The sequence below is a fragment of the Neovison vison genome, chromosome 1 (assembly GCF_020171115.1).
Source record: "Neovison vison isolate M4711 chromosome 1, ASM_NN_V1, whole genome shotgun sequence".
Lineage (NCBI taxonomy): Eukaryota > Metazoa > Chordata > Mammalia > Carnivora > Mustelidae > Neogale > Neogale vison.
Genome location: NC_058091.1, coordinates 83683704 through 83708042, shown reverse-complemented (window position 1 = coordinate 83708042; position 24339 = coordinate 83683704). Strand labels below are relative to the sequence as shown.

At 52.5% G+C, this 24339-nt stretch overlaps 1 protein-coding gene across 3 annotated transcripts in view; it reads left to right on the top strand.

Annotated features, from left to right (window-relative positions):
- The window catches only part of CPNE5 (copine 5), an 88462-nt gene that overhangs the window by 39338 nt on the left and 24785 nt on the right, over positions 1-24339 (top strand). For 2 of the 3 annotated variants that reach the window (XM_044250240.1, XM_044250248.1), the window contains exons 7-11: positions 1071-1130; positions 3265-3315; positions 3609-3672; positions 14993-15096; positions 19652-19756. In XM_044250240.1, coding sequence (XP_044106175.1) covers positions 1071-1130; positions 3265-3315; positions 3609-3672; positions 14993-15096; positions 19652-19756 — 384 coding nt within the window. The remainder of the gene's footprint in view (positions 1-1070; positions 1131-3264; positions 3316-3608; positions 3673-14992; positions 15097-19651; positions 19757-24339) is intronic. The other variant, XM_044250245.1, reaches the window with a different exon arrangement.

Here is a 24339-nt window from a genome sequence, read left to right as displayed (position 1 = left end):
GACTGCAGACTGGGACAGGTGTCCTGGCCACATGACAGGATGGGCAGGAAGGGGAGAGCAGGTTGGGCTGGGTATCAGCTCCCTGCTGGCTTCTGCTAAATTCGAACTGGGTGCTATCCCCTCGCCATGACCAAGAAGTGCAGAATGCATTATGGTCAGGAACGGGGGTCTCTCTCCCAGCCCCTTGTCTCTGACTCCCACTAACTGTATGTTAACTTCAGGGCCCCTAGAGAGGCCTCTCTGTCCCTGAAAATGTCTCCTTCTCTGGGTTCACAGAGAATAATGATATGTGCTATCATTTATTGAGAATAGGAAAAAAACATCCAGGTTTGGAAGGCTCTGACGTTTATAGAATTTGTGGTTCCCAGAGTGAGTGTGTATGTCTGCCTATTCGGTTCCCAGATGTGGGTCAAAAGACGACTTGTCATTCTGGTCTATTTCTTCCCTGCTGTCCCCCTGCCCACCCATGGTGGACAGGCACACCTGCTAAGTGGATTGAGGAAGACCTCCGCAGGAGACAGCTGGGGAGGCAAGCCTTGCAGGATCTTGGAGATGATGGATTGGTGAAGGAGGGGGATCTGTTTCCCATACTGAAAATGTCCTGTGTCTGTCTCATCGTCTCCCTGCTAGACCTTACAGAACACCTCCCTTTCCCTGGGGCATCTCTTCAGGACTAGACTGCCATCAGCTTCTCTGATCTCCCGTGATTCTCTCAGCAGTCTCCCCATTTCACAGTCTAGAGGTAGAGCTGTGGTCTTCAAAGCATACAGCCTTTGGCTGCCAGCCCCCTTAGTCTATGGGGCTGCCTGAGAACTTACATTTCTAACACATTCTCCGGGGATGCTGACAGTGCTGGGCCCCAGATCATACTTTGAGGACCCCCGAGGTAGAGTCACCCAGCACCTCACAGCAAGGTTTGGGAGGAAGACCTTGGCCTACAGCTCTTGGTCCTGTTTTGATGTTTGACGTGGAACAGATACCTGTCTCCAAGAATTCTGATGCCAAGTGCTATGGCCTCTCAGGATTGGGGGCTGACTCATGACATGCTCTCTCTGCCTCTCTCTCTACAGGATAGGAGCATTCAGCCTGAATTCCAGGACAGGCAAACCCATGCCAGCTGTGTCCAACGGGTAGGTCAGCAGACATCCTTGGCCCTGGAGTCCTCAGACATCCAGCCGGCTCTGCAGAGGGGGCCTCAGTGTCCAGGCCTGGGCCCTGTTCCCACCACTGTGCCTTCAGCCCCGGTCAGGCAGGGCGGGGATGGGGGGTTGGGGAGAGAGAGAGAGAGAGAACGAACTGAGTGTGCACAAGTGCCACTCTCCAGCCAGCCCCTCCCACACCCGGCTGCAGCTCCAGCATCCCCAACCCCAGTGGCTCATGGGACTTCTGGGAGCAGGGTGGGGAGCAGAGGTAGGGGCTGCTTCCAGTGGCCAGCAGGAGGTGGGCACTTAACCTGCCTCTCTCCCTGTCCTGGTTTCTTCCGACTCCTACCTCTTGCCCTTCTCCCCTCCCTCTGTCCCTTCCTTCTGTTTAGCTTCTTACCCCACTTCCCCTCTACTGCTTCCACTGCTGGATGTCAGCCTCCTTCCAGAATAGATTCTGCTAAATCCTTACTTTCTGTATTTGCTCCCTGTTATTGGTGGGCCTGCCTTGCTTGCTCCCCTGGCCTCCACCCCAACCATCTGCTTTTGGCGGGCTTCATGCAACTACATGCAACAAAGACACACCACTCCCCCGCCCTGGTACTCCTTCCTGCTCCCCCTCTCCTGGTTGGAGGGAGGATCCTCATCAGAGGGTGTGGGGTGGGGCAGGATAGGGAATATCTGCCCCCACCCCTGCTCCGGGTGGGGGGCCAGCCTGGAGGGGCTTGAGCATTTTGGCTGAGTAAGCAAAACTCCCCTCTCCTTGCTGAGAGCTCCTAGGAGCCAGGGTCCCAGCCACTGGGCTGGCTGCTGGGGCCGCTGGATATGGGAAAGGGGCCTCTTGGGGCCATGGGTGCTCACAGCCCAGGAAGGGTGTGGATGCTTATTTACATGGAGAGTTATGGAAGCAGCAGTTGGAGACAGAGCAGGAGTCTGGGAGAGAAGCAGCGAGGGAGGGCCGGAAAGGCAATGGGGGAGCAAAAGGAAGGCCCTAGGCAGGTGGGAGCGGGTTGGGTCTGGAGGGGAGGGAAGGGAAGATGGGAAATCAAAGAAGGGCCCAGGGCCCAGAGGCAGAGGGAGGAACAGATGGAGAAACACTGGCGGAGGAGGATGGTGTGAGGATTGTCTCTCTGGTCAAACAAATCATGTCTTTATACCCGGGAGGGCCAGACCAGAGCGGGGCACTCTGCTCACCTGCCCATCTCTAAGGGGACAAGCTGGCAGGCCTGTGGCAGGGGACCCTACTCTACTCTTGTTTTGTGGAGAGATCTGAGCTGTCTCAGCCTCGGGGGCCGGCGCCCCTGCCTCCTGTACTTGAGAGCCTCTTCCTCCAGAAGCTGGCACTGGGGAGAGCTCCATCAGTGGTTCTCAAAGTGTGTTCTGCAGATAGCAGGCTGGGAGCCTCAAGGCTGGCCTGAGGTGTGGGGATGGATTTTAGCAGCTTGGGGAGATTGTGAAGTAAAGGAGGCAGGGAGCAAAATGGTGCTCCTTGGGGGCCTTTTTTGGTGCCATGCGCTGCGTGTGCACATTCTTACTCATGGAACCTACAAACATACTCATTCTCTGGGCAAGGAACCCGGGAATTGGAGAGGTACCATCATGAGTCCAAAGTTAAACAGCTACTGGACAGCATGACATTTTTTCCCTCCTTCCCAGTGGCCCCTGGCCACACTGGAGACCCACAACCCCGGGTTTGTCCCAAACACTGGAGTGGAATGGGCTGGTGCCCGGGAGAGGGGGCCCTCCTGAGCTAGGGGGGAGGTGGTCCAGGTTCCCTGGGCGAAGCCCCAGCTTGGGAACTCTACCTCTTGGTGGGGATTCTCTGGGTGGGCCGACTTCACGTCATGGTTGCCCACCTCACTGAGGAGCTGCATGAATGGCCATGGGATCTCTCTTCCCTGGAGAGACCCCAGCCAAGGTGTTCAAGGGGAGGTAGCCATGGGAGAGAGCCTGGACAAGCTACCACTGGGAGGATACTAGCCCCTTCTGCTTAACTCCCTCCTGCTGCTTGCTCTCCCACCCATGATTAGTCAGAGTCGCTCAGAGCTGAAAGGTTCCAGGACTCTGGGGGTCAGCTGGGTGCAGGGTGGGGTGGCTGGCCCACGAGGTCTTTTGCCCACAGAAGTGGTCTTTGGATGGAAAATTTGAGAACCACTGGTCTGGAAGCCTCCGGGTGAGTCTGGATGCTTTTCCGCTTCTAGGACTTTCATTGCAGGCACTATACTTCCTGGCGGGCTCTTGGGGGAGCAGGGGGTGGGGCAGCTCCAGGCCTGGGGGGCCTGGCCCAGGAAGCAAGTGCCCTAGGCCACACTGCCACAAGTATTTCAGGAGACTCTGTCTTCTCAGGGGCTCTGGGCAGATCTGCTGGTTGGGGAAGGGGGAGGCTGAGGAAGGCCCATTCAGGGAGTGCTCAGGCTTTGTCTGTCTTTGTCTGGCTCTCCATTCTTTCATCTTCTCCTCTCCCAGTGGGGTCCCAGGGAAGAAATGTGGCACCATCATCCTGTCCGCTGAGGAGCTGAGCAACTGTAGGGTGAGTGGCAGAGGGAATCAGGACCGGGTCTGGTGGGGGTGGGGGTGGAGCCGTAGCAGAGGGCAGACTGCGCTCCCTGTGACCCCAGGGCCACACGTGTCCTTAGAGGGATCTGAGGAAGTCAGGTCTCCCCAGTTTTACCTGGCTGTCCAAGAATTCTGTAACATCTGAGCTAGAAGTTTGTCTCCTTTTATAGCTGAGCCAACTGAGGCCCAGAAGGCATGGAACTCGCCCACAATTAGTAGCAGAGCCAGCTGCCACTGGTCCCCGGGTTTCTAGGCTGGGGCTCCTCCATTCCTCGTCATGGTCCTCTCTCCCTGAACCAAGACTGCTTTGGCTCCAGCCCTGGCAGCAGAGGGCTTTTTCAGTCGTGAGCCTGGGCGCTTGGCAGTTAGCTGTCATGTTTCGCTTTTAGCTCTGGAGTAGGGTGACACCCTGCTTGGGATTGAGGGAGTGAGGACGCGTGGTTGGGGTGTGCGTGCTGCAAAGCCAGAGGCTGCAATCCCACGCAGCCCTTGGTTTTGCTCCTTCTGTGGGACTGTGGAGAAGAGGGAGATGGGGACAGCGGAAGGGGCAGCTGAACACACCAGGAGGGGCCTGGGAGACCAGATGGCTAATAGTAACGATGAAACACTGTAACAATGATAGTTGTTATTTGTCAAGGGGTGGGTGTTTTGTGTAAGTTGTCACTCCTCTTGACAACAATCCCAAGAGGTAGGTACTGTTGTTATTCCCATTGTATGAATAAGGAAATTGAGGCTCAGAGAAGCTAAACCATCTGTTCGAAGACAGTAAGTGGTAGAGTCACGGTTCTAATCCGGGTCAACCCGATTCTAAAACGGAGGCTCATTCCCAGCCTTGCATGCCTCTCTGGTTGATTAGGAACCCCAGGTGGGAATGGGTGTGTCCTCAGGAGAGAAGGACGAGGTAGCCAGAGCCTGGGTAACCTGGGAATTCATCTTGGGCTCAGGTAAGAGGGCCTGGGAGGGAGGAGGAGAAACAAGATTTTCTGACCTTCCAGGGAAGTCAGTGCAACTATGGTTATTTGTTAACTGTAAATATTTGCCATATTAGAAAATAAAATCGATAAATTAAAAAATATAGATTAACTCATTTAAAAATGACAACAGTTTAACCCATTATAGGATAACATAAATAACAACTTTTTTGAAGAATAACTGTATTTTCCAAAACAAAAGTCATTTAGTGAGAAGAGTGGCCTTGTTTTGGACTTTTTGTAAATCTCTTTAATGTCAGGCTGAACAGAAGAGGGCTAGAGTCTCATATCTGTTTCTGTAGTCAATCTGTTGTGATATCAGTGTTAGGTAACTTCTAAAAAATTCCATGTCTTATTGATATTATTACAAAAATAGCTTTGGCCTCACGGACCACCCCTTGGGGGTCCCTGGTCCATACTTCGAAAACTGTTACTATGGGGGTATAAATTGTTAGCCAAGATTAATTGAGTGATTACACTGAGCGGTTTACATGGTTGACTGATTTATCTGTATTATTATAATATGTGATGTAAGACTGTAGGTAGGTAGTATGAGATATTATCATATCTGGTATATTACAGTTTTTATTTTATGGAGAGGTTAAATGACCTGCCCAAGGTCACTTAGCCACTGGGTAGAAGAGATATGAACCCACGCAGTCTGGTTCTAGAGCCAGGGTCTTTAACTGCCAGGCGGTAGGGTCCCCAGCTCTGCTTTCGCGGGCTTCCGGTGGGAAAGTAAGATGCAGAATCTCAGTATAATGATGACGGCATCAGCTTATACCCAAGTGCTCATTCTTCTGGCTTCTCTGGCTGTTTTTTGTGGTAGATCTGGGAACTTGATGGCAGAGCCACACTGGTCCTGATGCTTGGCCCCAGCCGGGGGCTTGGTGTGCGGTAGACATTCACAAGGATCTCTCGGGAATCTGCAACTGAATGAATGACCAAATGGTTAGCACCAGATGATGGTGGAAACTCTTACAAGTGTGTATGCTGACCATCTGGAAGTTACTGGGGTTGAGACAAGGGAGAGGAAACCCAGCTGACATATAGTAGAGCTATTTAAGCTCCCTGAGCCTTAGTTTCTCCACCTGTATTTTGGGGCTGATGTGGTGCCTGCTGTGAGGATAGAAGTGGTTCGTGGAGGAGGCTGGGCCTAACAGGTGTCTGCGGAAAGATGGAATCTGAATTCCTTGAAGCCTAACTTGGGTTTGCCCCCAGCTTCTAGCTCAGTCCGTGACTTCCTCCCTAGTTTCTAATTAAATCAGGTAATAGAAGCCAAAGTGCTTTGGGAATTCTAAAGCTCCAGACCATGCTGGGTGCTGTCCTTGGTCTGGTTTCCTGGGATTGGCAAAACAGCCCGTGTTTAGTATTTATTAGGTGACTCCCCTTCCTCCTCCTTCCCCTTCCCCCCACCTTCATCCAGGGGTGGTAGCCCGTTTCCTCGTTCCAAGCTGTTCCAAGGCAAGGAGGTGGGGGGTGGGCCCCCTTCCTTCCTCTTAAGATTGTCAGCTCCTTTTCTTTTGGGGCGTCTTTGGCTGCGTTCTGTCTTTCCCTAGAATACTTGCAAGGAAAAGAGACTAATTCCCAGCATCTGGCTGAATGAAAATAATTACATCTGAACCACTTCGCTTCTGTGCTCCAGCCCGGCATTCAGTGGGAGGATCAAAGGAAGAGGGTGGAGTCTGAGGGGTGGGTTGTTCCCCCCCCATCCGTACCAGAGCAGGGCTTTCTGCTCAAGTGAATGCGTTCTGCCTAAGTAGACAAACCCTCTCTCTATCCGCAGGGACTGTGTGGGCGGTTGGGGACGAGGGAAGGACCGGAGTGGACTCCGGTGGGTCACCCGCACGCTTCGAAAGATTATAGAAAAAGCCTTGCTCATCGAGATTTTTAAATACCGAGAAAGTTGCAACAATCAGAATTTGATCCAAAATACTATTCAGTGATACTTGATGTGGATGATGATGAAATTAAGCTCTTGAAGGGCCTCTGAGTCACCAAAGATTTAATTATGTTCTGTACCGTCATTGTTCCCTGCCACGCTGACCGACATTTGCATAGTCCGCACAGTTGACCTGAGCTCCTGGTGTTTGCAGTCTGTTTGATCCTCAACCCTGGGGCGGGGAGGTGGGGAGAGGTGAGGGGTCCCAGCCCACAGATACAGAGAGTTTGTGTATCTCATTGAGATACACAGAGTATTGTATCTCATTCACTGGCACATCTCACTGGCCAGCCTCAGAGGTCTGAGCTGTGGCCTCCTAATTCTCAGGGAGTACTTCCCTCACCCACGGTGAAGCTGTAAGCTTTACAGTATATGGAATAGCCATGGGCTCTGTGATCTTTGTGGAGCCAGGATCCTTCAGCAGGCGCGGTGAGTGGCTGGGCTTCTAGAGAGTTCCTGGCCAGATAGCAATCTTCAGGGCCTTCCATTCAGGTCCCTGTACACACTGGCAAGGGAGCAGCTCGCCTCTCACAAGCCAGGGAAGTCAAAGCTTTTCACCAGTAACTGCCCCTAGCTGCCCCCGATCAGAGATCACCAGCCTGCTCATGTGTTCATTTATTTGTTTTGGCAAATAGGCCTTGGCTCAGTTCTTGCCCTCCCAGCTGGCCAGAGTTTCTAATTTAGTGTGAGAGACAGAAATGCCAACCAGCAATCACAGTACAGCAGGGGTCCTTAACTTCATCAGACCCATTGCTTTTTTTTTTTTTTTTTTAATAGCAAGTATTTTATAGCACTCTTTACTGTCCTGAAGGAAAATCCATGGATAATACCACATAATAGGGCCAAATACATACAGGTGAAGGAATAAGCCCTTGCGACTACCTAGAAGAAGATGGGTCCAGGCAAAGAGAACAGCTTGTGCAAAGGCCCTGGGGCAGGGAGATAGTGATGAGTGACACCAGAGAGGGGAGAGAGAAGGTGGGAATGGGAGCCAGGTAGTGCAGGATCTTGTAGTGGGCCTGCTTAGCAGTTTTGAGTCTTGATAAAGTCAGGACTCTCGCTGTTCTCAGGACAGACATCGGGGAGAGCCCAGTGTCTCCATGCGGCCAAGGGAAGAGTCCTGGGAGAAAGGGAGAAAGATAAGGAGAAAGAGGCAGGTTAAAGCGGGGCGAACTAGTGAAGCTTTTCTGAGACTCGGAAGTATGCAGGTTGATATTTGGGAGAGATGTGTGTTGTGGCTAGCAGAGATGGAAGTGTCCTGTGTAATCCACAACCAGCAGTCACACACCACCCTTTACAAGTTAGTTTGTAATTTTTTTTTTTTTTTTTGGTCTTCAAAATCATCCCTCTGGTTTAAAAAAAAAAAAAAAGAGAGAGAACAAAACAAAACATTTTTTCCTGATGCTAAAAAATAACATGGTCACAGTGGATATGATAGAAAATACAAAGAGATAATCATTGTTGACATTTCGGTGTATTTGCTGCATTTCTTCCTTTCTTCTAGGCATTTATGTACATAGCTTTTTTTCTTCTAATTAGTAGAATATGGTATCCAGATTTATTTTCCCATGTCATTAGATATTCCTTGAAAACCTGTATTTAATAGCTATATAATTCTTCCTCTATCATATGGATGGCCATAATTTATTAAATCTGTTCTCTTAGAGGAAACAGTTTCATTTACACTGCCGTGAACATCCTCCTATCCATTTTTCTTTGAACTTTAGCTGATGGATTTTGGTTGGTATCCCAGACACATAGGCTCCAAGTGTGGGAGGGAAAACGGTCAGTCTGGGGTTTTCAGCGTCTGAATGACCAAATCAACAGATGTACAGCTGATGAGGTTGTTTGAGAAGTCAGTCATGAAGACGGCAGAGAAAGCCCAGCTTGACCCCCACGTGGTTATTATAGACAAAGCGTAGCTACAGGCCCGATCTCCTAGATCAACTCCTACATCCACCATCTGCGTTCGAATCAGCTGTAGCCTACGGGGTCTTCGTGGATATCCCCAAATGCCTGTACCCCAAGCCCCGTGCTTCTGCAGTCTTATCCTGACAGACTGGGGCTCTGGGCCCTTCTGTGAATGCGGGAGCCCTCCCAGAGATTGCAGCTCACAGAATCACTCTTGGCTCTGAGTTGTGTTCCATCCTGCTGAATTTCAGAGTTGGGGCTGACGATTCTTTTTCATTTTAATCGATATCTTTTTTTCTCGGCAAACTTTGAAAAGAAGCCAGTAAATGTCACAGTGTTTCCACCATCTATCGAAAAGTTCTTTTTAGGGTGTAGCATGTGAGCAGGAGGGCAGGGTGGTTAAGAACTTGGGCTCTGGATCCAGACCAAATGCCGTTGCTTACTAGCTGTGTGACTCCGGGCAAGTTACTTGACTTCTTTGTGCCCCTGTTTCTTCATTTGCAAAATTGGCTTTTATTTGAATTGGGGATGTTTTATTTGGCACGGGTTTTTGCATTGATTTTGATTTTTCAAGATTCACATTAAAATCTTGATTTTGATGACTGAGCTTTTGGGGGCCTTTTAAATTTTTGTACCTCCCTTACTATTGTTCTGATCCTGGAGCATGCCAGCAAGGCCCAGCTTCCAACCCCCCCCCCACCCCCCCATGTTGCTACCCTCTCCTGGCCTTCAGCCCACCAGCTGCCCTCTGGGTCTGAACTCTAACCCGCAGGGGCCCTCTCTGCATCAGGGACAGCTAACAAGCTACAGTAGGCCTGGCCATCCGGAAGTGAATGGCTGTTTGCTGTAATCTCGCCAGCAGCCTGATTAACATGCGGAAAGATGCAAATTGAGGCAATCCTGCTGTTTTAGAAGAACTTAATATGTTTTTTAAAACGACAGGGCGAAAAGGCAGAAATTGCAGGAAATTATATATTGCAGGAGTTGTTTATCTTCACAGTGGATTCCAGAGATGGTTCTGGTTTGAGAAGAGCATTTCACGTGCTAGGAGAGCCCCACCCTCCAGCTGAAGCTTCCAACAGCGGGACCTCTGACCTCAGCCTCGATTGGCTGCTTCCAAATCCTGGGGGCCCAGTCCATCTATCGCCACTCCCCACACTCTTCCTGGGGTCCATTTACCAACCTGCCTTTAAGGGGAGCGGTCAAAGCAGCGTTCGAAGCCTTGTCCATATGATATGACTATTGACATAACTCAGAGCCACCTTCAAAAGCGCAGTCCCTGGGGAGGGCGCTGGAGGACCGGCATTAAGGAGGCTGCATGGTGGTGGACTGGGTGTTCTAAGCAAATGAGGAGTCGCCGAATTCTACCTCTGACATTGATAATACACTCTATGTTCATTAATTGAATTTAAATAAAATAAAATGAAAAGAAGCAGAGTCCCCAGATGGCTACAGGGCCTTGTCTTAAGGACTCCCCATGGGGTACGTGCACCCAAGAGGGAAGAAGCCTGCCTTGGTCATACCCCAGAAGTCTCACAGGCAGGTCTGTTTTATCCCTGTGGATACGGCAATGGCACCACAGTACCAATGATCACAAGGGGCTTTGGGTGAACGCTTCCAGGTCTAGACCGCGATAGGGAGGGTGGATCAGGCTGAGCGGCAGAAAGAGCGGCCAGCAGGCCAGCAACACCTCACGGATTTGCCACTGGTGGGAATGAGGTGTGGCTCCCCAGAGGATTTTTCCAGTTAGCTGAATTTCAGAGCCAGGCTTTTTTTTTTTTTTTCTTTTTTTCCTTCCCCTGTAATTTTAACTAGTTTGCACGGAGGAGGCCTTTTCTAAAATGGATTTCACACTTCTCTGACTCCTCAAACTGAGGCTACAGAACATAATTAAACTTATCAGGATGATGCGGGGTCATTGTGTGAAATCTCAATTATTAAGCTTTGGAGCCAGACCGTCTGGTTCTGATCCCAGCTTCTCCTCCAGATTGCTGTGTGGCTTCAGGTAAGGGTGTTAACCTCTCTGGGCCTCAGTTTCCTCATCTTTGAAATGGGACTAATAATAGTTTCTGCCTCATGGGATTGGTGAGAGGACTAAAGGAGCCAATAGCCATGAAAGGATATGCTGGGCACAGAGCAGGCAGAGCCATATTCTACTGCCATTTTTGTAGGTAGACACCAGTGAATCATTGTGGTTGCATAGGGTTCAGCCCAGGAGTAGATGGGCAGTCCACAAGCGTTGACTCCCATTCTTTTTTTTTTTTTTTTTTTTTTTAATAACATTTAGTATATTGTTTGTTTCAGGGGTACAGGTCTGTGATTCATCAGTCTTACACACTTCACAGCACTCACCATAGCAGATACCCTCCCCAATGTCCATCCCCCAGCCACTCCATCCCTCCCACCCCCTCCACTCCAGCAACCCTGTTTGCTTCCTGAGATTAAGAGTCTCTTATGGTTTGTCTACCTCTCTGGTTTCCTCTTGCTTCATTTTTCCTTCCCTTACCCTATGATCCTCTGTCTTTTTTCTGAAATTCCTCATATCAGTAAGAGCATATGATAACTTTCTCTGATTGTCTTATTTCGTTCAGCATAAAACCCTCTAGTTCCATCCATGTCGTCGCAAATGGCCAAGACTTCATTTCTTTTGATGGCTGCATAGTATTCCATTGTATATATGTACCACATTTTCTTTATCTGTTCATCTGTTGATAGACACCTCAGCTCTTTCCACAGTTTAGCTATTGTGGACATTGCTGCTATGAACTTTTGCATTGATTCCCATTCTGACAGCAGCTCCATGCTCCACACTGTGGACTGGTGTTTGACATTGGCCCTTTGCTTTACTCCCCGTGACGGGGTCACAGGGGGCATTCCTACTCCATTTTTCCAGAGACGACCACCCAGGCTTAGGAGACATCGCTTGCCACAGGCTGCTCAGCGGATAGGTGGCAGAAGTGTGGCTCCAAGCAGATGGCCTGGGCTCCTGCATACTGTTTTGTGTCAGGTGTGGTGTGGGGAACAGTGGACCTCCCAGGGGAGCACTGAGTGGTCCTGGGAGTGATGAGCTGTAACGTTCTGCATCAACTGTTCCTCCTTCCCTTCCTAACCTTTCAGGGCTTTGAGGGCTTCTCCTAGGAAGCACCAATAAGAGCTTTGGCCCCTGGATTTTATGGCATTGCTTTTGGCTGTTTCAATATATGTAATAATTTTTGAGTCAGTCACTGCAGGTTGCTGCGTGTGGCTTGCCTGTGTTCATTCAGATGACCTCCAGATGTGAGGGGTCACACCTGGAGTTCCAGACAAGGCATATGCTGGGGAAGCTGCAGAGGCTCTGGATTCTTGAGTGCCAGCCTTCTCCACTGCTACCCCCATCCCCATATGCTCCCTGGGGCTTCAACATCGAAGCCTAAATCGCCTGGCATTAAAAGACAGCATCGCCCCCCGCCCCATCCAGCAGGTTACTTTACAGATAAGGAAACTGAGGCAGAGAGCCCAGAACTCAGGGCACCTTGCTGGGCTGTACCCCCTGCTGTCCTCAGCAGACTCTGAAGGTCAGTGTTTTCTGGTGCCACGGCCCCCTGCCCCCATGGGGAGGAGCAAGGGCCGGCTTCATGGGCCCATGAGCAGTGCAGTCCCGTAGGGCCTATGCTGCCTATGCTTGGTTTAAAGGCCTGCTGTCCCATTTTCCATTCGCCACTGGCCTCACCAATTCTATAGCCAGCGTTGGGAGCCCACCTGGTCCTAGGCCTCCTTCTTTTTCTAAGCGACAGAATAGAGCTCCTCAAGGAGCTTTAAAATGCTCCCTCCCTCCAACACAGGATAGGATTGGAACTTTCTGCTGTGGAGATACAGTGACTGCAGGGAGCAGGTTTAGAAGGTTAGAGACCTTTCAGCAAGGCTGAGGGGGAAAGCCCCGCCTGGGTGACCCTCTGTGTGACCTTGGACACAGGACAAGATTTAAAACCCTCAGTTTCCTTATCTGTAAAATGGAGAGAGTAGCAGAGTTACTTCATATGGTTGTTATGCGGATTCAGTGAAATAATGTGCATAAAGAGAAGGCCTCATACTTGCATGTAGTAAGTGCTCAATAAAGAAGTCGGTCTCTTATTCCAGGTCTGACGTCCTAGATTTCTCTGGAGGCTTAAGATTCCCAGGTCTCCTAGGCCTTGCAAGCCCCCAGTCCAGCTCCTTCTTCCTCTCAGGTGGGCCATGAAGAGGGACATGAGGAAAGCCATCATTACCTGGGCCCCTCTGTGTGCCTCAGCACGGCCCCTCCTCAGCACCTCCCTTGAGGGGGCACTTGCGGCCCAGGTTAACCAGAGGCCAGCCCCTCCCTGTCCATACCCACCCCAGAGTCGGAAGAAACCAGAGCAGCAGGCCCCATGAACTGGACAGCGCTCTCTCTCTCAGGGAGCAGAGTGGGGTGCCGGAAGAGACATGACTTGGAAATCCATTCATACGTGTTGAATTGCCGGTCTACCAGTTGCCCACTGGTGATCTTGGCCAGGGTAGCTGCTTCCACCCCCTGGTTCCTCATTGATAAAAAAGCAGTAAAGGATTACTTCAGGGGCTAAAGGTATAAGGAGCTCAGTGACTTGGCCATGCCTACGGTATCTAATAAATGTATGTTGAATGAATGAATGAGAAAAGGGAGGGCTGCTTTGTGTTTGCTATTGTCAGGTGTCCTGAGGGAAGGTGTGTGAGGGGGTGGGGCTGGGGCAGGGACAGAGTCCACCCCTGTCGTGGGTACAGGGAGGGGCAAGGGTACAAATGACCATGATAGCTTGCACGTACAAGGCCCCTGGTGTGCACCATACCGTTTCCAGCACTATTGTCATATTGACTCATTTCAACCTCACACCAAGCCTGTGAGGTAGGCTGCCAGTACCCAGTTCTACAGATGAGAACACTGAGGCCAGAGAGGGTGAACAACTTGCTCTAGGTCACACAGCTAGAAAGGGACGGAGCTGGAGCAGGCAGCCTGGCCCCAGCAGCCATATATATATATATATATATATATTTTTTTTTTTCCCTCCCAGCAATCATATCCTTAACCATTATACTATCATACCCACCCCCAAACCTTTGGCCATGTCCTTCAAACTTGGGGGAAGTTACCTTTTCATCTCTGCCACCATTTTGGTCCTCACAGGGCTGTAGGACACTGATCTCATGAGACTGGCCCCCCAGTGAGAGGAAGGGGGCAGTGTGAGAGCTAGGTGACTTCCTGACAGGCCCTGGCTCTGAAGGGCAAGCTGGACCCCAGGGACCTGACAACAAAGCTCCTAGCCCTGGCCACCTGGCAGCTGATTTGTCACATGCAGACCTTTCAGGTTGAAGAGGCCATATGGTGATGGCTGGAGAGGAGGATGTGGGGGCACTTCTGCCCAGGGCCCTGTCAGCCTCAGCAAACTGAGGGATGGGGGGCCACGGAGGGGTCCAGCAGTCCTCTTCAGGGCCTGGGTAACTTCTTTGTGCTCTTGGGCTGAGTCAGGGCAGTCAGATACCAGGGCTCTGCTTCTCGAACTTGGGGGAGTCACTCCATTCTTTGAGCCTGAGGCCTCTCACCTTGGAGAGTTGGGTCGGTTTCTCATGGATTAGTGGGCGTGAAAGTGATGTCTCATTTTTTTTTAAAGATGTATTTATTTGAGAGAAAGAGAGCATGTGAGCAAGGGGAGGAACAGAGGGAGAGGGAGAGGGAGAGGGAGAGGAAGAATCCTAAGCAGACCCTCAGCTCAGCGCAGAGGCTCCATCCCCTGACCCTGAGATCATGACCTGAGGTGAAACCAAGTGTCTGGCGCTTAACCGACTGAGCCACCCAGGAGCCCCAGTGATGTTTCATCTTGACCGTCTGCTGGGAGCCACCTGGTGTGTGAGGGGATGAGGCAGTGTGGACAGAGTGAGGGCTTTGAGGTTGGCAGACCCAGCTCAGAGGAGCCTTGGGTGAGCCGATTCAGCTCTCTGAGCCATTGCGTGAAAAAAAGGAGTGAGGCACATCAACACTGACGTGACTTCACTCCGCCAAGGGCTTTGCCTCTAGTCCTTGCAACAGCCCTTTGAGGTGGGTGCTGTGATCAGCCTTGTGTTACAGAGGGGAAACTGAGGCACTGAGGGGTTGCCTCCCTTGTCTAAGGTTGCACAGCTAGAAAGTTTAGAACCAGAATTCAAACTGGGGCAGTGGGTTCCAGAATCCACCTGCTTCACCCCCGGCCTCTGCCCCCTACCCTGCACTGCTCCATCAGACCTGCCCAGTGGGGTTGTTTGAAGATGGAATGAGATCCCCCAAGTATTAGCCCAGGGCCTGGCCCTTCATTGGTGCAGGGCAAACAAAACATGCTGTCCTTTAACCAGCTTGGTGCTCGGAATCCTTCTGTTTTCCAGGGCCTCGGGGCTGTGTTTCCACGGGGATTGGGGTACCCTCCAGCCTTCTCCTGCCTCACACCCTTGTTCTGCCTCCTTCCCACCAGGATGTAGCCACAATGCAGTTCTGTGCCAACAAGCTGGACAAGAAAGATTTCTTTGGGAAGTCCGACCCCTTCTTGGTGTTCTACAGAAGCAATGAGGATGGAACGTGAGTTCCCTGACCACACTTCACCCCCTTTCCAGCATCGGGCATGGAGGGGTGTGGCGACCTGCCAGGCAGGGGGGCTTGGACTTGCTTCTTTCCAGTGGTACCTGGGCCTCCTACTCAGCATGGAAGTCAGGGGCTCCCAGTGGTACCCTGACACGTGGTTGGGACCAGTGGGAGGTAAGGGCAACCCCGAAGCCAGCGGTGCCATTCTGAGGGTCTCAGCCATGGTTGTTGGAGGTAGAGGGGAGTGGGCGAAAGCTGGGCTAGGGTGGGAAGGAAGGATCCCTCCGATAGCCCCTTCCTTCTTACACACAAGTCAGCGCATATCTCCAGCCCACCCCTCCTCCGCCCGCAGCCCTCGGAACACCCCCACTACCCCACGCACCCTCCACCCAACTACCACATGTCCGGCATGGCAAATCAGGACCCTGTTACCTGCCCAGCCCCACACCTTGCCAAAGGCTTCATTCAAAACTGCACGCGTCTTTAAATCCCCCATTTCCTCCTCTCCTCTCCCTAATCTGGAAGCCACCCACAGTATGACGGAAACACACACAGCGCGGCGGCAAATGTAGGTCAGCTGTGCACACGGATGCTCAGATTCCAGGTTGAGGGTCTGGGGACCTCTGTCCACCCCACCAGCTTGCTGTGTGACCTGGGGCACGTTATGCCCCCTCTCTGGGCCTATTTTCTCATCAGGAAAATGAGCCAGTTGGATGAGGCAGTCTCCACTGTCTCTTGAAGCAACATGGCTTTGGGAGGCTGTGGTCACTTTGAGCTGGGATGCTGCCGAACCAGGAAGCCATGGGGTCAGGGAGGTTAATTAGAAAGACACTGCTGGAGAAGGAGAGGGAGAAAATGGATCCATGGGGAAGGAGAAGGGAAGAATAACAGGCAAGAGAAAAGCAGAGCGCAAAGCAGGTGTGCCCAGAGCAGAGGGCAGAAGGGCCTCCGCCCAGTTCCCCTGGATTCTGGAACTGTGTGTGTGTGTGTGTTGGGGGGCAGGGAGGAGTAGGAGGAGGTGTGTTTCAGTTCAAGAGAAAACTGATTTTAAAACCTGAACGAACAAAACAAGGGAAATTAGGTGCGATCATTTGCATAACAAAAGGAGTCTTTGTCTCACCAAAGGACTCCCAGCAGGATTTCTTTAAATAATTCTTGTTGACTTTGACTTGACTTGAGGGAGGGAAGGAAAGGGCCCAGCAATGTTCTGGGCGCCCACAGAAATGTCCACACAGGTCCCCTCCAGAGAGCCAATGCCTGGTCGGGCTGGGTTTGTTTCAGAGGTGAAGGCCAGCGGGGCCAGGAGAGAGGGATTGGGGTTTAGGAGCAGGGGAGGGGTGTGTTGCAAAGTGTTTGCCAGTGATTGTTCTAGCAGAGCCTGTGTAGGATGGGTGGGGAGGGGGCAGGGAAGAGGGAGAGACTCGTGACTGACACCGTGAACAGGTGGGAGGTGCTGCGCGCAGGCGAGCCTTGCTGGGGGGAATGCAGGGAGGAAGTGGGGAGGGGAGGGCGGGGCAAAAGGACAGTGAGCAGACCTCACTGGGCAGGACTGGGGTGGTCACTGAAGTCAGAGCCCCTTCCTGGCAGTGGAGCTGTGGGAAACCCAGAGTGTTAAAAATGGCAAAGGAGCTGGTCCAATGGGGGAGGCGATGGGAGTTTATTTGGGGGTGAGTTTCCCTTGAGGCACGGGCTGGATCTCTCCAAGGGCAGCTGGAGAAACCCACCCAGAGCCCCCCAGAGGGTGGGGCTGTCTGTGGGCACAGGTCAGAGGCTGACCTGGTGGAAGCAGGGTGGTTACCCAAGGTTTGAGGAGAGACCAGTAGAAGGCTCGGGTGACACTACCAGTTAGGAAGAGGTCAGAAGGAAGGTCAGTGAGGGAACCCAGGGAGTGGAATGTCCTGGGGGTAAGGGGAGGAAGCGCCCACGAAGCACCCGTGGAGCTGCTGGTGCTGTACCTACTTTGTCTTCTTCAGTCCAGGTCACCCCTCCGGCTCTGCCAGTCTGCCAGGCTGCCCGCTGTGTACCTTTAGGCAAGTCTCTAACCCAATGGAACTTTCCGGAATGATGGGAATGTTCTGTGTCTCACCATCCAATACAGTCGCCATTACCTACCGTAGCTGTTGAGTATGTGAAAAGGGTGACTGAGGAGCTTAATTTTTAATTAAATTAAGCTTAATTTAAATAAATTTAATTTAAAGGTAAATAGCCCCATGTGGCTAGTGGCTACCATATTGGACAATGCACCTCCCCAGCTTGGTTTCTTGTTATGTACAGTGGGGATAATCCTACCACCTTCCTCACAGGGTTGCTGTGAGGACCAAGTGAGTTCATATGTGTCATTAGAACAGGGCGCGGCAGTATTAGCTACTGGATCCACCCCCCCCCAATCATTTTACAGTGAAGGGGAAGCTCAGAGAAAGTCTCTTGCTCAGGGAGGCACAGCTGGTAGCAGGGGCCCTGGGACTGGAGCTTCACCTGTTAGACCCTGCGGGTTCATGGTCTCCCACATCACGGCCTGAGCGGATATCGGGGTGAATTGAGTTGAGCCATGAGATGTCTGCAGGACCATTTCCATGCCAGGGCCTGGCCCCAGGGCAGCTGCAGCAGGGAGTCAAGGGGTCTGTGGATTTGGTGATGAGGGGCTTGGAGGACCTTAAAAAAAGCAGCTTCAGATCAGAAGCGCGGAGGGAGGCAATCAGGCTAATAGTGCAGAAGACCTGGTCAGGATACTGGTTGGCAAGGGAGAACAGACGGAGAAGTCAGTGGCTCCAAAGAGATGGAGGGGCTGGGAGGGTCCATAGAAGGTGGGCGTGACTGTTCCGGGTAGGAGGTCTCTGGAACCCAGCCCCAGGCTTCTGCGCAAGGGACCTTCCCACCCTTCACAGCCCAGGGGAGGCTCCTGATTCTACCTCCCGCGCCCTCCTCCCCAACCCTTTTGTCTTCCTGCCTTACCTGCCTGCCCCAGCTTGGGCAGCCATGGCCCCCTCCTGTCCCCGTCCTCATTCCCATCCTAGTCACCAGCTCCAGGGTGTGTGGGGAGGTCTCCCACATGTATCTCCACACTCCAGTGGGCGGGCGAGAAGGAGCAGAGAAGAGAAACGCTGAGCCGCGGTGACAGGAATGACATTTTGACTTGAAAATTGCCAGAGAAGAAATGGCAGAGGCTGTGTGGGCATGGGCGGGGCCCAGGCGCTTTCCTGGGTGACCTTTCTAGGCTGGTGGGTGGCTGGGGTGGGGGTGGGGAGGCTGGGGAATCACAGGGGGACAGCTTGTGCCCCCGGCCCCCGATCTGGCTCCTGGCTGCCCCTCTGTGTTGGCAAGGGCAGGCTGCTACGATGCGGCCAGCAGGCACGCACGGGGAGTGGGCAGGGATGCTGGACTGGAGCCCGGCGGGGTAAGCCAGTCCGACACTTTCAGTTTGCAAAGCAGGCTCGTGGATTCAGACTGGGAGAGCTGAAAGTGTCTAAGAGATTGTCTAAGCCAGGGGCCTCACTTTCACGGCCTTTAATGCCAGGGAAAGCTGTGGAAACTCTCCTGCGAGACATACATCTATTCATTAGTTGGTTCCCAAAAAATATTTAGCGCACGCTTACTCCGTGTCAGGCTCTGGTCTGGGCACCAGAGATAAATCAGTGATCCAGGAAGACCAAACAAACCCTTGCCTTCACAGAGCTTGCGTTTCACCGACAAACCGTACAAGTAAATAAGAAGAAACATAGACTGTGTCAAATGTCAAATGATAACAGGTAAAATGGAAAAAAAGCATGGAAGGGGACAAAGGGATGTCAGAGACAGGGGACCAGGGGTTAAATAAATTTTATATCAAGGTGGGTGCTTTTATCAAATGGGTGACACTGGAGTAAAGACCGAAAGGAAGGGAGTAAGTGAGCCATGGACATGGGAATCTGGGGAGACAACACTCCAGGCAGGGGAGCAGCAAATATATGAAAGTCATGCACCCAAGGTCACCCCGATTTTAGGGCTTCACAAACCCTTAAATCCTATCCACAGATCCTTCTGCGGATCTCAGATGAGGAACATCTGACAGCAGCCAACTCCCTGAGTTTATAAGGGAGGGCAGCTTACTCAAGGTCACACAGAGAGGGGGGTAGGGGGCAGAACGCATCATCTCCTGACACTCCCCACCTGCCCCTGGGAATCTCTCTCAACTGTCACCAAGAAATGGCCACCTGCCTGGGCGGCTCCGTTGGTGAAGTATCTGCCTTCAGCTCAGATCACAATCCCAAGGTCCTGGATGGAGCCCTGTTTTGGGCTCCCTGCTCACTGGGGAGCCTGCTTCTCCCCCTCCCTCTGCTCCTCCCCCTGCTTGGGCACGCTCGCTCGCTCTGTCTCAAATAAAAAAATAAAATCTTTAGGGAAAAATGGCTGCAGGTAGTGTCTGGATGCTGCTAGTGACGGGGAGCTCATCGCCTCCTGAAGCTCTAGCTTCCACTGTCAGGCAACCGCAGAGGTTAATCGGTTGGCCCCTCTGTTGACCTGGATTCTGCCTCCCTCGGTTGGGGCCTGACACCTTTCATCTCTTCTTCACCAGGTTCACCATCTGCCACAAGACCGAGGTCATGAAGAACACCTTAAACCCCGTTTGGCAAACCTTCTCCATCCCTGTGAGAGCACTCTGCAACGGGGACTACGACCGGTGAGATGAGACACTGTCCCTCACAGGGGCAGGGGGGAGGGGGTAAGGTGTAGGGTACAGGTGCTGGCTGTCTGGGCAGTGGGGGCGGAGCCCCCCAGAGCTGTGCTGTTCCTGCCCCTTGCCTCCTTGGGCTGTGTCTGCCTCTGTTCCCCACCCTGCCCTGCTGCCCCGCCGCCGTCCCCCTGGTCTAGCAGCCCACTGCTGTTGGGGGACCTCCCCAGCCTGGGGGGATGGGAAGTCAGGGAGCCCCGGTGGGTGTTGGGTGTCCCCGCCTGGAGCTCTGCAGCCTGTCTCTTTGTGATTTCCAGTGGAGGGGCGGGCAGGGGCAGGATGGGGGCTCTTGATGCAGGCAGAGGTGGCCACGCCAGCCCCAGCTCCTAGCAGATGGACTCTGGGGAGTCAGGATCCCAAGATAAATGGGGTATGAGGGGCGGAGTATGGAGAACTCGTGGAACTTTCTTGATGTGCGGCAGCCCATCCTGATCGCACGTTTGTCGTCTCTCACTGTCATTGTTTGAGTGTAGGTTGTTGGGTGTAGGTACCAGGGACCTGGTTTCTAACTCTGGTTCTGTGAATAAAAAGCGCTGTCAACCTGGGCAAGCTTTGACCTGCCTGAGCCTCAGTTTCCTTATCTGTAGTTTTAAGCATCCACCTACCTTCAAGGGCTATTTAGAAGCTCCCATGAACTTCAACCTACACAAGAAAGCCCTGGTGTGCATAAAATACCAAATCCCGCATTTTGTCCACATTTATTGACTTACCACCGTCTGCTGGGCACCACGCTAGATGCTGGGAACTCAGCAGGAGACCAAACATGCCGTCTTCACCCTTCGCCCAAACTTGTGGAGTTTACATCCTTGTGGGGGAGGCAGACATTAATCCGATCACCACACAAAGAAACAGATAATTGCATGTTGTGCTGAGTGCCGGGGAGTGGGGGGGGGGGGAGCAGTAGGATGGCATCGGTCTGTGTGAAGTTTCAAGAACCTGGCCTGCTTTCCCATTGATCGCTGTTGCTGGTGGATGAGCTGCCAGATGGGATGGAACAGGGGGCCTCTGCAGGCCATCCGGACAGGAGCACTGGGGTATCACAACGGACCTGGCAGGGGATCCTGGCTGATGCCGTTGGCAGGGGATCCTGGCTGATGCCGTTGGCAAGGGCTCCCTGGGACCCTGCTCACAGTGTCTCCTGACTGGGTACATGTTGCGGGGAGGAGTGGGAAGGACAGTGCGGATGGCCTTCAGACATCCCTGTCTCCCTCCAGGAAACCCTCAGGTGGCCCTGTTAGGTTGCTGATCCAGGAGATAAGGTGACTCCTTCTCCTGCCTCTTAGCTGGGACAGATCTGCCAGTCTGTTCCACAGGCGGTCGCTGAGTACCTATGATGTGTGCTCAACGCTTCGCCTGCAGCTGTGTGGCTTTCAAGGGAATATAGCCACGTTTCCATCTCTAGGGAGCCTCGAGGCTGACCACAGGGAGCTCAGATGTGCACACATCTGCATTTTAGATAGCTAGATAATTGTGCAAAATGAGACTGGAGACAAAAATAGACATTCCAGCCAAATGAAGCCCGGTTACACGTCTGGCCAGTCCTGGGGCTTCCGGGGGCTGTGGAGTGGAAGGACAGTCTGATTGGAGCAGGAGGGTGAGAAGGAGACTTGGGGAAGGCTGGGAGGTACTGTGGGGGGTGGTTCTGGTTGCTGGAAGAATGGTTGGGATAGCGAGAGGTGACAGGGAAGGGGGGCAATTGGAGGTTGGGGGATGGGAGAGCATAGCAATTCAAGTCTCACTGGGTGGGAGGAATTGGCATCTCTGGCCTCACTACCCAGAGGCTGTTGGGGGCTCAGCCGACCCCTGACAACCCTGCACCCTGAGAACCCAGCCTTGTCAGTGACAGTGAGGAGGGTAGTTGGGCTCAGACAACAGGGCTCACTGTTCAGCCACCAGTGGAAGTGAAGTTACGGGAACACCTCCAGAGCCCACCCCCATCCCTCCCCTTGCAGGCTGAGCCCCAGACTCGTTTCTCTCCAGCATGACCAGGCAGCCCAGGACCCTCTCCACAGTCGGGAACAGACTGACCGTGAAGTGACTGACAGTGGTGTTAATGGAGGGGGCCAGGCCTGTCACGCGGCTCCTCTGCCACCGAGCTCTAGGGCGACCTATGTACCCAACAGCCACTTGGGAGGTACAAGTGTCTGGAAGGCCCTCACAGGGTAGGAGAAGGAGGGGTTTGTGCAGGAAAACAAAGCCGTTTCCCTCTCCCCCCGAGGTACCTCTTGAAGCTCACAAAAATACATTCAGTTTAATCTAGCAGCCGTGTCTTCCAAGCCAGCCAGGCCACGGACATGCTGCTGGGTGCTGTGGGCATAGTGGACATCAGATCCGAGCCTCCCCTTTAGGTTACTCCCAGGCGAGTGGGAGACCATGACATTATTACTATGACCCCAGGTAGTAGTAGTAGTAGTAGTAGCAGTAGTAGTAGTAGTAGTAGTAGTAGTAGTAAATGCTCTTGTAGCACTTCTGTGGTCATTTATGTATGTAAGCTAATTTTATTCTTCCAACAATTTCCTCTGAAAAAGGTGCTAATACTATCCACATTTTACAGGTAAAGAAACTGAGGCCTAAAGACATTAACAGCTCACCTAGGATCTTACTGCCCATCAGTGGTAGAACTATTATTTGGAGCCAGGCAGGCTGCCTAGAGAATTTGTATTCGTGTCCCTCGTGCTCTGGGGCCAAATGGCTAAGATGGGTGTGAGTGGGGCACATTTAGTGGAGGGCTTGCCCAGGGACTTGGGGCAGATCTGCTTGGAGCCTGGAGGTGAAGACTTGAAGGCCTGGCCATCTGCCTAGATCTGTGAGTGAAAGGGATTTAGAGGACGTTTGTGTTTGGAGCTGAGGTTGAGAGGGAGAAGTGGAAGAGTGACAGGGACCCTGAGGGGGCAGCTGTGTGACAGGCACGGCAGTGCTCTGCCAAGCAGAGAGGAGGACAGAGAGCTGGCAGAGGTGAGATGTCCCAGGTCCTGCACAAGTAGAGAGCAGGAGAGAGACACAGAGATGGTCAGAGAGCTAGGAGGGTACTGGGAAAGTGTGGCTGGGGCAGAGCCCTGGGCTTGGGGAGAATGCAAGTAGAAGTATCAACTCCTCCCATGAAGGAGAGAGCTGGGAGGGTGAGAAGCAGGGATCTGTGAGGCAGGAGAGTTTATTTGGAATGAGGGGGTGGAAACCAGTTAAGATGACTGAGTCTTTCAGACATGGGTCAGATTGTGCCCTAATTGGTTTAAATACATTACCCTATTTTGTGAATTTAAGTTTCACAGCAACCCTAGAAGCTGGGCCCTAAGGACATGCGCATTTCACAGATGGGGAAACAGAGAACTAGAGCTTATGTATCTTGCCCAAGCAAGGAGAAGGTATATTTCCCTTCTCCAGAAACTTGCCTTCTCTAGAGGCAGAGGTCCACCTCACCTTTGCTATGTCCAGTTCAAATCCAAGTGAGCCAGCTGGGCAGAGCTGGGGACAGTGGGGCTGCCATCAAGATCAGAGGTGGTCTAGCCCTCCCGTGGGGTGAAATGGGTGATGACAAGAAGCCCTTCCCTAGCCTTTCCTGAAACCCCTCTGCTCTGGCCTTGGGCATTCTGCAACTTGAGGATCTATTCACCCTTGAGCCAGCCAGATTCTCCCGCTTAGGCTGCTGTCCCTCACTCACACCTTAATGTTGAATGTGTGGATGTAAAGAGGGTAAGTTGTACTGGGTCCTCCCCGGAGAGGGGAGACGATTCCCCAGGACTGGGGGCTGTCACATCCCAGAAGCTACACACTTCTGTGGGCCTGCTGGAGAAGGGAAATACATCGCCCTTGAACCCTACCACATGCTGAGTCCTGGGAGGGGGCCCAGCCACTGCATATGACCAGCTGACACACATAGAAGCTGAAGGCAGAGGAGGGAAAGCCTCTGCTGTGTGGCTGTGCTTCACAGAGCTCCACCTTCCAGCATTGCTGCCTGTGCCCCTGAACCCCAACACCCGTCTTCTTCCCTGAAGCCTCTAAGACTGTTGAGCTGACTCAGTCAGTTTAGGGCCAACCCCTGGAGACCTGTCAGCCTAGTACCTCTTCCTGCATTAGGAGAGAGACACAGCTCTGCTCCAAGGAGACTGTGGATAGAGCTGTCGGTGTGCAGGTGTTCAGAGAGGGAAGCCTGCAGTCTTTGCTGGCCTCCCTTGGCCCCGCTGGCTTGCTAAGGCTCACACAGACCCAGCTCTGTCCCCGCAGCCCCAGGCATCCAGAGACCCACAGGACACTGGCTCCTGGCCCCAGGCCTGGCTTCACAGCTTGATTTGGAGAAAGCCCCCCCCCCCGCCCACGCTCTGGGCTTCCCTTCATGATTTTGTGTAAGGAGGGAATTGTCACTGCATGGTAACTTCACAGGGTTGTGAGATCTCAGTCAGATGACAGATATTTAATAATATTTATATTACCTACTATATGCCAGGCACCGTTCTAGAAGCTGAAGATTACAGCAGGGAACGAAACAATCCACATTTCCTGGTCTCAAGGAGCTGACGTTTTCATGGTGAATAGCA